Below are 15678 nucleotides of genomic sequence, written 5' to 3' on the forward strand. Positions count from 1 at the left end.
TGGGCCAAAAACAGAACCCCAGAAACGGTAAAAACACCCGAGCGAACAGCACTGGGTCAGATGCGCCGCTTTAAGGTGCCTCTATTTTGTTTGTAAACTTACCTTCTCTTCCCTGTGCTGCTATTCAGGGTTGAGGGGACATGCCTCTTTCCCTCCAACCCCCGAGGCATTGCCATGGCCACAGGGGCGTGTCCCCTCTTCTGTGCAGAGCTGCGCAGAGAAGAGAAAGTAAGTTTACAAACAAAACAAAGGTGCCTTTGCGAAGGCGCCTTCGCGGGCCATGGCAGCTCTGGGGCCACCTGCATGGGAGCTTGCGAACGGCCCCGAAGCTCCACTCTCATCATATATGCCAGTTAGCAGACACTGCCTGGGCCATGTGGAATGGACCTCAGTGCAGTAGACTATGGAAAGGATGCCAGGCATTATTCTTGAATCTTGCTCTATGTTAAACTATAATCAGGAAACAATCTACTGGACCTAATTCTCGTGAAGGTCCCTTGGGAATTCGGGAAAAGTATCTAGAAAACATTGCTTGGTCCAATACTGTTGCATCTTGATTTTGTCATTGTTTCAATGTAACTACTATTACTTTTCTGCTACTTTTCTAAAAAGATTGCCTTTTTTGTAGCGTGTAAATTGCCAATGGCAATGATAGTTTTACTGTAGAGGTATTTTTTTGTTCTTTGTTTTACAGTGTCGGTACAAAGGTTGCACCACTGAACATAAATAAAGTTTCCAATAGCTTATTAAATTTTGGGCGAAAGCTGATTTCCCCAGCCTTGGTTTCAGGTAGTGCTGCGGTGCCGGTTGCAGGTGGCAGCAGCAGCTTCCCATCTTCTTCTGCAGTGCCTATTAAGAGCACGGTGAACCTCCCACAGCAACAGCAACAGCAACAGCAAAGAATGATGAAATCTGAAAGTATGCCAGTTCAACTAAGCAAAGGTAAAGATACAGAGTTACTCATTTCTGAAAGTGAATCCTTCTCTAAACAAAGGGGAAAGGTCTTTGTCTAGATCTTTGGAGTGGTGATTTGAAAATTAAGAGTGAACTTGATTATTTCCTCATGCCCTAGGGCCATATGCATCTCTCTTCTGAACCTCCTTATTTCTCTGGTTATCATTCCAATCTCAAACGTCTGCCTGTAGCCTCATTATATTACTCTAGTAGTGTTCCTCTCTCTTTCCCCCATCCCGTTCTTCATTCCCTCGACTGCTGCCTTCTACTTCCTTCACTTCCTCTCTGGTAGTACAATCCCATGCAGCGTCACTCCAGTCTAAGTCCATTAATTCAGTGGGCTTTAGAATGGAGTAGCTCTGCAAAGGATTGTACTTCAGGTCTTCCTTAAGCTACAGTTAGTGGAGAGTGCACATGGACTAAAATGGCATGGAAGACACAGCATATATCTAGGGTCATATTTTCTTCCATCCTGCCCTCCTCCATTATGCAGTGCAGCTTGCCTGAATAACAACATGCAGAAGAAAACATTTGCCTGAGATGTACCAGACACAACAACAGAGAAAAGAAAAGAATAAGAAACAAAGCTGGTGCTTACACAGAAACACAGTGCTCTTGCTAAAATGTAACTGGCTGCTATATTTTCTGTTCTGCATTTGTTTTCAACATCATAGGAGCTGTGGTTCAGTCGTCCACATGCAGAAGTTCCCAGGTTCAATCCCCAGCAACTCCAGTTAAAAGAAACAAGCAACAGATGAAAGGCCTCAGACCCTAGAGAACCACTGGTGTGATTCAGTATAAGGCCACTTATACTATGTGTATAAGAGTGCAAATTGGGTGTCATGAAAAATCACTGAAGGGAGCAGGATAAATAATTTGGAAATCCTGCGCACAAAATGTCATCCAAGATTCTCTAAGCCATCATGGGGCTTGATTTTGGCATCACAGGGAAAGGAGGACAGATAAAAAATGATTAGGAAATTTTCCCATTGACAAATCTCTTCCAAAAGCTCACCGGGTATTTTTCCATCTGCTTCCTAGATTTTTTCCCTTTCCCTTTTATTGCTTTCAACATTCCATGCATCCTGAAGCATGTTTAGTCTTCATTAGGCTGATTGTGTGACAGGTAGGGAGTCTTTCTTTCCAATAATTTTCAATATATTAGCTAAATCAGATCACTTTGTATCTTGTAGTATGTCTCAGATAGTTAGTTCAATGAAGTACCCATAGTTCCTACTCTCAGGCAGAGGGATGGGAACATATCTGATCTCTGTCAGGTCCTCCACTGTTAGCTAAGATTCCACAGACCTTAGGGAACAGATGGCTGCTGCTTCCTTTACTTGCTGAGACATGAGGTTGTCAGGGAAGAATTACCCAATTCAGTAAAGGTGATGTAGGTCAATTCTGCACAGCAAATGTGTAACAGGTTGCATTCATAACAAAGGAATCTGTTTTCTTTTTTCCCATTCACATGCATGCCATGCAAGCAGTAATTGGAAGTCCATGGAAACAATCTGGGTTGCTTCCACACCTTTGCGCTAAGACTCTTCTCTTTTATTATTCCTGCAACACATGCATGTGCAATATTGCAAGCGCAGTGCGGCTGCCTAGGAAATGGCAGTATCATGGTCTCTTGTTGCAAAATAGCAGTCCATAATGCACCCTGAGGTACATTAGGAGGCTAGGGAAGGAGAAAGTAAGAGACACAGAGGTTAAGTTCAGAATTCAGAACGTAATTTAAAAGCTATTAGAAATGTTATTTTGTTTACCAAGCTAATCCCAAGCAAAGCTGTTAGAATTCACCTATCACTAGCCATTAGTGGACATTCTGGAACTGACTGGTCAATATATGGTGGACTATATCATTTTAATGGCTTTTGGACTCCCTATCAACACACAATCTCATAAACACAGACCATAGTACTATGCCCCGTGATCTTTTCCCTCATACTCCTCTTAGGACAGCTCCATCTGTCAGTCTACCAAATCTTCTGTAGCCTTCTGTGGGAGCTATGACAACCCTTTCTGCTAGTGAACGGACCCATGAAGCCTCTCATGTTTTTGGGAAATAGGTTTGCTTTAAACTGTAAACCTTTCCCTCATTATGAGATGTTCTTAGGGTAGCAAGTGTTAAAGGCTTTGGGTTTACTGCTATGAAGTAAGTATTATGGTAAAAAAAGTAGAACATAGAGATCACTGAAACAGGAGTTGTTTTTGCTGGTAATTATCTCAAGGGGAATGAAGAAAGTAGAGGACAAACTTTTTCTAATGCTGCTTTGCTGCATCTTGAGTATCAATGAGCAAGAACATTGGTTAAACAAGTTTACGGCACACATTTCTCCAAAATGATACAGCAGAGATCCACACCAATGTGGCAGTGGAATACCCAAAATATTGTAGATCATTTGCCCTACCTCGGTATAATGCTTTCTCATCTGTTTCATTGGAAGAGAGGTATGCTTGCATTCCCTATGCACAATGTCTATGCCCATGCCAGTCAGGAATGATAGAAACCATACTAAGCCATCTATTTACAATTATAAAATAAAATAATAAATTTGTTGAAATGCGCCATTTTATTTTGCCTTACTTTACATACAGTAGGACAAAAAATTGTTGCTTTGTAAGTCAATTTAATAGAACTATTAGCAAGAAAAAGAGAAACATAAAAGTTGTTTGTTCTACTTGGGAATTTAGACAGAATTGGAGCAATATGTCTGGTATGAATAGTGTGATAAAATCAACAATGGGGCTTTTGTTATGGGCTTTTATTACTGTTAAAAATATGTTTAAAATTATAATTAATTGGTACATTTATAATTAATTGGAACTTTTGTTCTGTTACTGTAAAGGATTTTTTTTAACTTTATTTACTAGGAGATGTAGTTACAGGCAGTGATGCCCAAGGGTCGGTTCCTGTCCAGAACCTAAGTGCTGTCCAAACCACAGTTGCTACAGCAACTCATGGTATGTTTCTGCCTGTAACATCGCTGGCGATCCCAAATGCACACTGATTTCATCTGTGGTGGTGGTGTTCATTTCCACTATTTGCTGTATATCATAACACCACTGAGTGGCACTGTTGTTTAAAAAAGAATAAATTTCCTCTCACGTCATTCCAGTAGAGGACATATTGAATGTGGTTTTGATACTTTCTGCATCACTTTCCCAGAAACCTGGATTACATTGTTTTTATTATTCCGCTTTAGCCACACATGTATAGATTCACCATTCACTATTTTAGGAATCTTGGTTTTTAAACTTCTGGACTTTATGTTGTTAGTCCACGATGTATTTTTTTTTAAAAAAAATGTTCAGTTACAAGTCTGTTTTTGAAGTTTGTTCATCCATTCCAGTTAATTCAGTTCAGCAAGAAAAAGAAATTTTATCCTGCACATCATTTTTTCATCAGATTTTCCTGTGTTGTGTCTTCCTCTTTTAACACAACTGCACTTCCATGGGTGATCCAGTTTTTACTTTACACGAGTGGTTATCATCAAAGCATCTCCATTTTTTCAGTGCACTTTCAATTGGCCTCCCAGGGTTAGAGGGGGCAGGGTCCAAGTCCAGGATACTGGAGGTCACACTACATGTGATTTTTAAGACTTTCCATCTGGGTTCCCACAACCTGACTTTGACTTTGTCATTCATCAGATGTAAGGGAATTAATTTCCAAAGTCCACAGGGCCTCAGTTTGAATCAGGAGGGACCATGGTGCGGGGGGGGGGGGGGGGTTTCACTCTGTTGCCATTTTCCTGATTTACAGTGACTCCTTGGAGGGTGCTGCATGTGCAGCCCCCAGTGGGGCAAACAGCAGCCCCCAAAGATATGTCATCATAAAATGACCAGGGGGGCAACAACTAAAACACCTTTTCCCACACACATCATGGTTCCTCAGTTCCTAAAAGAGACCCTAGATCAGTGGTGGCGAACCTATGGCACGGGTGCCACAGGTGGCACTCAGAGCCCTCTCTGCGGGCACACGCGCACAGAGTTCATCGGGGGGGGAATTGCCCCCCTCCCCACATCTAGACTGGCCTTGATATTCGTGCACCTCAGCGAGCAGGGAGGACTTGGCTGGCAGGCCTGGTGCCTGTGCTCCAGGTGGCTGCTGCTGGGGGGATGGGGGGGCAGACGCGGCAGAGATGCTAGAGAGGCTCAGAGCGGCGCATGTGGGACTTGCTGGAGGTTATAGCAGGCTGGCCCCTGCTCGAGGGGGTTATTTAGGTTAAATTGCCGCATTGGCACTTTGCGATAAATAAGTGGGTGCTGGGTTGCAATTTGGGCACTCGGTCTCAAAAAGGTTCGCCATCACTGCCCTAGATGTTTGGGAAATGAGCTGGCATGTGACTGACTGGGTCATTTTCAGATTGGCGCAACCCCCAAAACATTTTTAAAAATGACATAGTAATTTGTAACTTGTAATGTGCATAGAAGAAAGTGTACGGAAGCCAAAGGCCATTTTTGAGAGTCTTGGAATACAGTTACTGGATGGTGTAAAGTGTTGCAGAACAAAGGGACTGTGGAATACCAGAACTTGCTGACCAGGCTCAGATAAGTTTCCTACACTGAATAAATTTAAGCATTGGCCTTTTGTATGCTCTTGGTAAATCCTCCTCTTAGTCATGTGAGTAGCAGTATCCCAACACTGCCAACTGTCCTACAGGCTGTGTAACAAAATGTAAGTAAATTCTGTTTAAATTTAGGTCAGTCGGTCAAGGAGATTTCATAATCTTGGTTAGACAAGCATAGCATCCTTACTTTCAAGACTGAAGACATTATTACTACCCATAACACATTATTACTTTTTCAGCATTTTAAACATGTGCACTCATGCATCCAAATTTGGTGAACATACAGCAATATATTCTTCAGCATCTCTGTACTTTTGACCTTTGATTGGCCCTTGGTTAATTCAACAGCAGGGTTTTGTTCAGCAAAATCACACAACAGAATTAGTTGCAGTGACTGTACCATTTGTCCACAAATCATGGTTTCCAGGTGACCTATGGATTCTCCAGAGGTTATTTTGCTCACTTTATATATAACAGCAAAGTATGCAACAGATAGGGGTCCCCAGTGTGGTACCCAGGGGCACCATAGTGCTGACCAGCACCTTTTCTGGTACCCACCAAGTATTTTTTGGGAGTGGGTGGGGCCAGATAGCACTTTTGCTCAGCAAGGCTTCTGATTGATTATTGGAGATTTTATTGACTGAGCAGATTGTTTTAAATGTTGCTTTGGCCGCACCTGCCACCACACCACAAGGATCTACGCCATACTTCTGAAGTTAAGCTGTGGCAAACGTTTTGTGACTGGCTCTGCCTTCTGTAACAGCCTTTTTTCCTGTGCCCACCAGGCCATGTCCGAATTCCAAAATGTGCACACAGGGACCCCTAAAATAGGAAGTGCAGAAGAGAACTGTGTGAAGGGTAGGGTCAGTTTCCATGTAGAGGATCTTTTATATAATGCTAAACCATTGGCAACATGTGTGAACCAGCCTTCTGCCTGGTCTGCCTCCTTCTCTCTTTTTTCTCTGGCTCTCTTAAGTTGCCTTGGAATTTATTTTATAGCTACGCAGATTGGCCATTGGCCTTGAGGGACTATATATCATAGAAAGAATTATTTGCACAGGTGTTAAAATATATATCCTATAGAGCTATTACTACAAGCACAGAATGTTCAAGCTTTCTACACACAAATCATACAGTTCCCACAGCTGAACCTTTTAAAACAGGTTTTCTGATCTGACAAGGCAAGTAGTGCAACAAATCTTGTAATTGCTTATTTATTTTCAAATAAGCAACTAGGTAATTTGGCTCACAGTAATCCCATGAACGAATAGCTTCAGGAATTTTAAGCAGACCTTTGGATATAAAGAACAGGACACAGTGGACAACATTCTTTATTTCATTTGACCTACAAACACACAAATATAATATGAAATATCTCATTCAAGTTGTTTGTCCTTATTATCTGAAACCTTTGCTGTGTAAGAGTAAAATATTTACCATCTCTGTTTCATCAGCCTGTTCTTTGCTGGATGACCTTTTATTATTGAACCTGCTTGTGATGGACCAGTTTTTATAATTATGGAATTAACTTTGCATTACCAAGAGCCCTTAAATAGATCTTTACTGTCATTCTGCTGTTGCATGCATAAATGAGATAACATTGTTCCAGACATATGTTGAATTTTGAGCCAGTAATCAAATACTTTGTCTAACATCTTTTGCCCTAGCACAAATTCCCCAAGCTATAATCCTTTAAATGGAGGATTAGACAAATTTATGAAAGATACATCCATCAGTGGCTATTAGCCACAATAGCTAGATGAAAATTCTGTGTTCAAAGGAAATAAAACAGGAGTAGAGATTTTCATTTTATGTGTATTTGTGTGTTTGTACCTTATACCATTTTTCTTGTTGGGCGCCTCAAACACTTCTCTGTTACCACCTCTAATGGAGACCCATCTGTCAAGAAGCTCTTTTGTCAAAGAGCCTTTGTGAGTTGTTTTTTATTCATCCCCCCTCCCCCATTGTATGTTATTAATTCTGTATTGGTGGCAGTTGGGAGGATTTGTGGACTATTTCGAGTGTAAGTTATGTTTTGTGAGTTAACAAAGGGCTAATGTAGCAGTAAGGGGGTAGCCACTCAGAGATAAGGCTGCAGGTGTGAAGAGTATTTGGCTGGCTTCTGACTCTCTTTGTTGACTTGGCATCCAGCTATATAATGTAAATCATCTTGCCATTCTTGTGAAGGGGGCAGATGGCCCATCTAAGGCATTCTGGATTCTGCCTAGTCACGGGGGATGGGGCATTCCGAAAGTAATGCTGTCAGCAACTTCACCTAGATTGGACAGTTGACATGGTTGATCCAGGGGACTCACTCCACATGGGACTTTTTGATAAACATTACAGTTCTACCTGTCCATGGCACGCTCTGTGAGACCTTACAGCAAGATCCAGAGTCACCAGGGCTATCCTGGATTGGAAGCTGGTTCATGAGCTGCGTAAAGCCGGCCAAGGAACTCAGAGTTGCTGAAGGGGTAAATATCGAGATGAGCAATTAAGTGGATTAGAAAGGTTAACTGTTTAGGGCTGTAGCATTAATCACTTCGGTCTTTAAGACAGGAAAAGTGAGAGTTTCAGTAATGTCACTTAGTAGCAAAACTGCCATCAAAATATAAATGGCAAGTGCAATAAAACAACAAAAAATCACAATGCAACAGAACTGGCACTAAAACACATTTCCCTATTTAAAGCATTTATTCATGAGATGTTATTTTCTTGCATTCTACTTAAATAAATTTATCACCAGAGTTGTAATGCTCTTTTGAGGCTTCTGTAGCCTACTCTACAGAGCTGGTTGGCTGCTTGGTTCCCCACTTTGAGGCAGAGCTGGAGGTTTGATACCCAAGAGTTCCTGGGGCTTAAGGGAACTTCTTAACACCATGTCTTTGCACACATACCTCCCTTCCTGCCATATTTACTTGCCTTGAATTTTCTGATAGGGTTATTGTTTTGTCTTTTTTATTGTTCTTCCCTGAGTATTTTAAATCCTTCCAGAATTTTCAACCTCCCAAAAATATATGTCCCTCAACAGTGAGGCTGAAAATGTCCTTATATATCTAAAAACAATTTTTGTTTGACAAGGTTATTGAGGTGGGTGTAAAAGCCAAAAGCTATGCCATGGATGGACTCCAAAGGCCTACATACGCAAAAGGAGGTCACTGGCACAGATAGTGCCTTTTCTTATCCCTCTGGTGACAGGCCCCTATCCACCATATCTTGTGCCATTCCTGAGGGCCACCAACCATCAAGAAAGGCTTCTTAGGAGTGTGCCCAGGTTGACAGGAAGGAGAAAAAACCTCAGTCCAGGAGCAAAATTCTATTCATGGTTCTTAAGATCAGCATTCAGAATTACACCTTTATATGAAAGGGCTGATGTAGAAGATTAAAGCTAAGCTGTAGTTTGCAAAGCAATGTCCATGATATTTGTTTGCACTTTTTAAAGCCATAGGTGATTTTTTTGGAAGTTATGTTGCCTGGAAGATTGTTTCTGGGTGTTCTTTTTCTGAAATTAGGTGCTCCTGGAGATCTAAAAGTTAAATAGCCTGATTAAAATTGGCATATTTGGAACAAACACCTCAAGATTGAAACATCAAGTACCTCCTTTTTTGTTTCCCATACTTAATCTGTTGCCAAAGTACTGTACCTCTCCCAGTAAAACATCCGAAAGAGCAGCTATTTCCTGTGAAATCCTCTTCTTCCTCTTTATTCTTTTTCTGTGTTTTTAATATTTTAAATTTACAAAATAGACAAAAAGGATGGGAAGTATATTAAAGGTCTGTTCCCTTAATTAGTATTGCAGATGGATCCGTTCATAGAAATTGAACCAAAGACACTTTGCCAAATTGCACTTTCTACTAACTAAGCATTCCCATATGGGACTAAATTGACAAATGACCAAGACACCCCCTCCCCACGCCCAGCTAAACACTTACAAATTTAATTCTAAAACATTTGAAATACCCAATTGCATAAGCTTGCAATTATCTTCTGGAAGCAAATGATAAATCTGGCAAAGGTCAGCATTTCTTGCATTATGCACAGTTGAAGGGCTTTGTTCAGCATCATGGCTAACTTTTTGTTGCAGTCAAATTAATGTGTGCACAGTTACAAATTATATGGACTTTGCACAGCCAGTGGCCAAGTCATTATCCCATCCTTCCTCCAAAGTGCTCCAGGCAGGATACACGAAATTTTTGTTCATAGTCTCTGTGCAGGCTCACTGATGTGTATGCAACGCATCATTTGGAACTTTCTAGAATGAAAAAGTATTTTGGTGTCTGACCCCACCTCTGCCTTACATTCAGCTCAAAAGAAGGTTGCTCATATGCCTCAAATGGCCATGTGTTCCTACTCAGTTTTCTTCCTGCTGCAACTGCAACAACTGCAACAACAGCATCATTTGTGACTTCATCAGCCATGATGACTTGCTGCACACAACCTTCCATCATTTTAAGTAGCTTTCTGAATCCCAGCAACTACATCCCAGCTCCCAAAAGTCATGGTTCCACTGCCACATCTCTAATACTATGTGCTACTGTGTTTTTTAACTGCACCATCAATCACAGCATCCCCTTCAGAGGCCCTGATCTACCTCAATCTTCAGGGATGCAGACATAGTTCCACTCCACAGGCTTAACCTTGTAGGCTAGGGACAAAATCAAAAGTCTTCCCAGAGTGAGTGTTCACTGTGCAGAATCTTGGGTTTTCTTAGACACAATTTATTTTGTGCATTTGATGTAGAGGCTTTTGCATGTAGAGACATGGGTCTGTCTGCCCCATAAGAGTACTTCCTATCTCCATGTGTGTGGACAGATGTGCTTTGATATCATAAAATATATCACCAGGTTGATCTATGTTTCTAGAAAGGTGCTGAGTGACAACTTCCAGACAAAGACAGGTGCATACCGGATGGCATTTTTATTTTCATTTTTTTGCTGTTCGTTCACTGGCAGGGCAGAGTTCAAAAAATGTTAGCTCTTCTCCAAGCACTGAAAGTTTGTCTGGAGGACGGGAATACACAGAGTCTCCACCTTTGTCAGCAGCCAAGAGAGAGTCCTTTTTCAGCACTATTTCCCATTCTCGCTCTCAAAGTAGAAGTATGAGCAAAAAGGAGTCTGTAAGTATCTACCACTTGGCAGCTCTATATTTATCTCTCATCTCACATTTGCTGTGGTCTGTTTTTCCATTCAAGTACTTGAATTACTTACACAGGTTCATGTTGCTTGACAGAACATCAACAGTGAAAAAATACATTCATAGCTTTTGGAAGTGGTCACTTCCCCGTTTCTCCAACAGAGCCATCCTAAGCAGAGTTAACCCCATTGTCTTCAGAGGACTTTGAAGGCTGTGACTGCTTAGAATTGCACTGTAAGCCTCTGAATGTTCCTGGTTTTATATTTATTTAGTAAATTCTTATAATCTCCCTCTTCCAAAGAGCTTGAGGCAGCACATGACTTGCTATTCTATTTTATTCACACATCAACTCAAAGAGCTGTGTTCTGCTGATAGAAAGCAACATGCCCAAGATCACCGAGTGAGTTTATGATGAGTGGAAGTCTGAATCTGCTCAGGTATAAAGTAACACTCCAACCACAATGCCACATTTGTTCATTTAAATGTGGGCCACACCTTGGTTCCTCTGTCTTCATCAGGGCTGAGCCTGAATTTGATTCTTTGATATCGTGTGGGTTCACTGCCTTCATGTATTGGTCTTACAATCCTGTATTCTGTTGTATCTGTTTCTGCCACACCCCCAAGCCCAGTGTCCTGTGTGAAACAAGCAGGGCAAAATCTGGCAAGCTGTGCCTTGTGTGAACCCCTAAAGATCTTCTTAATGCAGCTTTTTGCTGGCACAGCAGAGTACTGGCAACAGGGAGCAAGATCATCCCGTCTATCGTTAAGTGTGGCATTGCTTCGACCATTGCTATCATCTCCCTGTCCTAAAATAGCCTTTTCTGAGTCCCAAAATAGCAGCAGGAGCCATTTGTGCTGCAGACCAGACACTGAAGAGCTGAGCCAACTCTGCAGCACAAATGGTTTCTGCTGCCCCAGGGTACAATGCTAGGCAGACTGCCATCTCTGGAGCAACTGGACAAATTGTCCCTTGAACAATGCTGAGATCCTCTGACACCTGGTTTATCGCCACTGTGCTGCAAAGCATAAAGTCAGGTGACATGGCAGCAGAGATGATGAGTCATTTTTATGCAACATACGAGCTCCCCTTAGAAATCTTTGCTGGAAGTAAGCAAGCCCAACTGAATTGACCTGAGTAGGATTCTGAGTAGACCTGCTTAGGAATTGTGGACTTGAACGTCACATGCAATCCTAAGAAACTCTGGTGGGAAATATGTCCCATTTTACTCAATGGGGTTTACTTGCATGAAAGTGTCTTAGTCTAATAACTTCCTGTCATCATCAAAAAATGAAGTCCTAGTGATTAAAGAAATCATAGTGCTTCATTAAGTTTAATTAAGTTTCTGTTTTTATGATTGTTCAAGATCAATTTCTTTAACGGGCATGTTGCTGTGTCTTAAAAATGAAATCTTGGTCTCTTACTGAAATATGTATAAGCTGAATCTAAGCCTTTAAAGTGAGTTGTAAAGTGAATTTTGGCTTCTTTTATCTTGGTTTAGCAAAAGATTCACATAGCACCAGGCCAGGTAGAGGGAAACCATGTATGAAAAGTGCAATGTACAGGGAAGTGTGCATATGACCTGCTTTCTAAATTGCTCAAAGAGAGCATTTAGAGTCTTGAAAATTCCAAATCTTATATACCAATAGAAAATAATACATTTCAAGTTTCAGCTCTTAAACATCAGAACTCATATTTCTGTGAGTGGAAGGAGGTGATTTTTGCTCATTGCCCAATCCCAGCACAGACGTTCCCAGGAACAGATCTTCATTTTTTCTTGCACGAACGGCCCCGCTGGCAGAGCAGCTGTGGAGCAGGCTCCGTCCGGCCATGCAGCATCCCAAATGGCTCCTTAGCTCCTCTTGACTTCCGTCCTTCTGTGGAGCGATGACTGGAGGGATGGAGGCCAGGAGGCAGGTACCTGGCCTCCACAGAGCCAGGAGAAGGTTAGGAGCCATTTGGGGCCGACGCAGGGAAAATACAGCGGGTTCAAAAGCAGCGGCTTTCTTGGCTGGATTCAACTGGTTGTGGTGGGTTTTCCGGGCTGTGTGGCCGTGGTCTGGTGGATCTTGTTCCTAACATTTCGCCTAAATCTGTGGTCTGGTGGATGCCAGCCATAGATGCAGGTGAAATGTTAGGAAACAAATGTTAGAAAACCCACCACAACCAGTTCAAAAGCGGCGTTTTCGCGCCACTTGGGTGGCACAAGCACGCCGCCACTGCATGAACAGCACCCTAGGGACGGTGTTTTAACCATCCCTAGGATGCTATTATTGGGCTGTGCAGAAACAGCCTCAGACCAAAATAAATAACATTTCTCTAGCAATTTGGTTAAAACAGTATTAGACCCACTTTAATGACTATACAATACACTATCAGTTGTCCCTTATATTCCTGATTTTAATGCAATCTAAACAAATTTAGCTACTTTAAGCATGATTTCAAAATTTTCACTAGAAAGCATAATCACTGTTAGAGTTTTCCTGTCCCTTCCTTGAAAGCAAGCTAGGATCTCCCTGAGTTCTAGTATTGCTAGAAAAAAATTCACTTTTTCTACATAATTTTATAAACCAAAAGTTTCTTTGTTTCTTTGTTTCTTTGTTTTTTTTTTGTTTCTTTGTTGGAATATATACCTCGCCATATATGGAAGTCTCAGGGTGGGTTACAGAAATTAAAAACAATAAAAACATCATATAAAACAATCATAAAAACCATAGATCTACCCACTCACATAACTTCCCTCACCGCAGACTGGAAGCCTCCAGAGAGGACCATCGAGATATGAACTACTGGTCATGGGCATATTTAGAGTGGAGAAAGTCAGGGCATGAGCCCTAAGTGCTACTTGCCTAGAGGTACTCAGGCCACCCCTTTGCAAAGCAAAAAGCCTGTCATTAAGAAGCAATGGGCCGATCTGGCCACCACAGAAGCCAGGCCTACCAGTTCTTCCTAAGGGCAGGTAGACCAGCCCTCTGGAGAGCTGATCTACCCACAGTTAGAAGAAAGGGGTAAACCTGGCTGCCAGAGAGCTGGTCTTCCAAGATGGGGAAGACCCTATCGAATTGGGAGGGGCTGCAATTTCAATACTTACCCTGGGTGCCATTTTCTGTTGTTACGTCTGTAACTGGTACTATCAGTTTTATTTGGATATGTTTCATAACCTTATTTATGTAGCTAGACTTTAAATAATATTTAATATTAACTAATAAATATTAAACTACTGGAATGTGCTGTACTTTGGTGGTATCACTTATGCTTAGTTAGATTTTGTGACAGTTCTATAATACGTTTTCTGAATAATTGATTTTACTATGGCCAAATCATGTTTTATCTACTTTAGTTTTCGCAACAATTGAAAATAACTTGAGGGGGCAAGAGGAGGAGAGTGGTCATGCATATAATTGTAGTTGCTTCCTAGTGAACTTCTCCTTTCAGTATGGATCAAAAAATGCATCCAAGGAAACCGGATCCAGACTAGGAAGATGTAGCACCTCTCCTAAAAAAACAAAAGAGCTGTGCACATCTACAAACATCACAATTTTGAAAAATTGCCAGCCAAGACCTTGTGAGGTCACAGTAAGCATCACAGGGCTGCTTAGCAACTATATGCAATAAGGGTCGAAGAGAAGGGGAAAAGCAGCAATGGTGGAAGGTTTGGATTGGAGAAGCAGTGACAGGAGGAAAGTAAGCAAGAACGGAGGAACTCAGTGGATGGGATTTCCTCTCCCCTAAAAGTCCTCAGTAGTCCCCTTTCCTGTTTCACCCTTTTTCTTAAATAAAACAGTAATCAAAAGCAAATACTAATAATATTAATCAAAATTATTTTGTGGGTCACTTATTGCAACATTTTCAGATCACAGCCATCACATATCCACTAATGTTTGTTAGGTCCCATTGAAATACTTAGGGGAAAATATATTATACAATTTGTCTTTCTTCCATATTGGCAGCCCTAGATTTCCAAGAGCATACACCCACCATTAAAATATAACATATGAATTAGCCTGTATTAAAAGCCTGTAGCTATCAAAAAGGAGGAAAAGATGTGACCAATAGCGACCAATAAGATCTATGGTTTACATTAAAAGGAAATGGTTGCAAATTATAATCAAGCAAGGTGTCAATAAGAAATAATCTTCATTTTCACTTTTTTAAAGTGTGAAATGGCAGATGGGTTGCTAGTGACTGTTAAGTCTAGCGAAATAATGGAAATACTTAAGCAAATGAATAAGATTTTGTGAGTAACAAATGAAGGAATCCTTCTGTGAGGAGTACCTTACATGTCACATAAGCAACTTTTGTGTCTAAATGTCAATGTGGCGGATGCCTTATCCAAGCTGTTACTTATTCAGAGTCCTTCTGTACATGTAGCTCTTTTCTCATGTAATGGGTTGTCAGAGGAAATTCCTACATACTGAGCAGACCACTGAGTAGCATATGCAGGTGAGAGTGAAATGGATGAAGTCGGTGATTGGATGATTGCCTATTAATCAGATTTCTTCATCCAATGCCTAATTGCAAGATAGCAAATAATTTTTATTACTGCATATAAATTATTATAAGCTGTATTAATCTAAATCAAAGTAAAAATATTATGACCAAATTGGTACAAAAGTATTTTCATTTAATTATAGAAGTCTTACTGCTCTAATGGTTTTTTGCCTGGTGGTGAAAATCAGGCCTCAGATTGAGTAAGAAGAACCATAAAATTACTCAGATTGAGTAAGAAGAACCATAAAATTTGAACAGATTGAGTAAGAAGAACCATAAAATTTCATGCAATGGAGTGTATGCATTCATGAATGAAACAATATGAGATCAACAAGTGGTAGAAACTACGGATCTCGACAATTTCTAGATGCAGTATAGAAAAATGACACATTCCTTTACATAGGACACGAGGAGGAAATTAATATGAGATCAAAGGCTCAGAATGGAGAATGATTGAACACAACAATGAATTCTTCAGTGCAAGGTCTATAGAAAAAAATTATGCAATGGATAGGAGAAGAGAAATGC

General features: G+C 41.0%; 1 protein-coding gene across 2 annotated transcripts in view; it reads left to right on the forward strand.

The window, feature by feature from the left end:
* TBC1D5 (TBC1 domain family member 5) overlaps positions 1–15678 on the forward strand; it is a 336693-nt gene that overhangs the window by 289576 nt on the left and 31439 nt on the right. Inside the window, exons 17-19 of one of the 2 annotated variants that reach the window (XM_048510711.1) lie at positions 695–942; positions 3832–3921; positions 10481–10644. In XM_048510711.1, coding sequence (XP_048366668.1) covers positions 695–942; positions 3832–3921; positions 10481–10644 — 502 coding nt within the window. The remainder of the gene's footprint in view (positions 1–694; positions 943–3831; positions 3922–10480; positions 10645–15678) is intronic. The other variant, XM_048510712.1, reaches the window with a different exon arrangement.

This window comes from Sphaerodactylus townsendi, linkage group LG11 (assembly GCF_021028975.2).
Source record: "Sphaerodactylus townsendi isolate TG3544 linkage group LG11, MPM_Stown_v2.3, whole genome shotgun sequence".
NCBI classification, from domain to species: domain Eukaryota; kingdom Metazoa; phylum Chordata; class Lepidosauria; order Squamata; family Sphaerodactylidae; genus Sphaerodactylus; species Sphaerodactylus townsendi.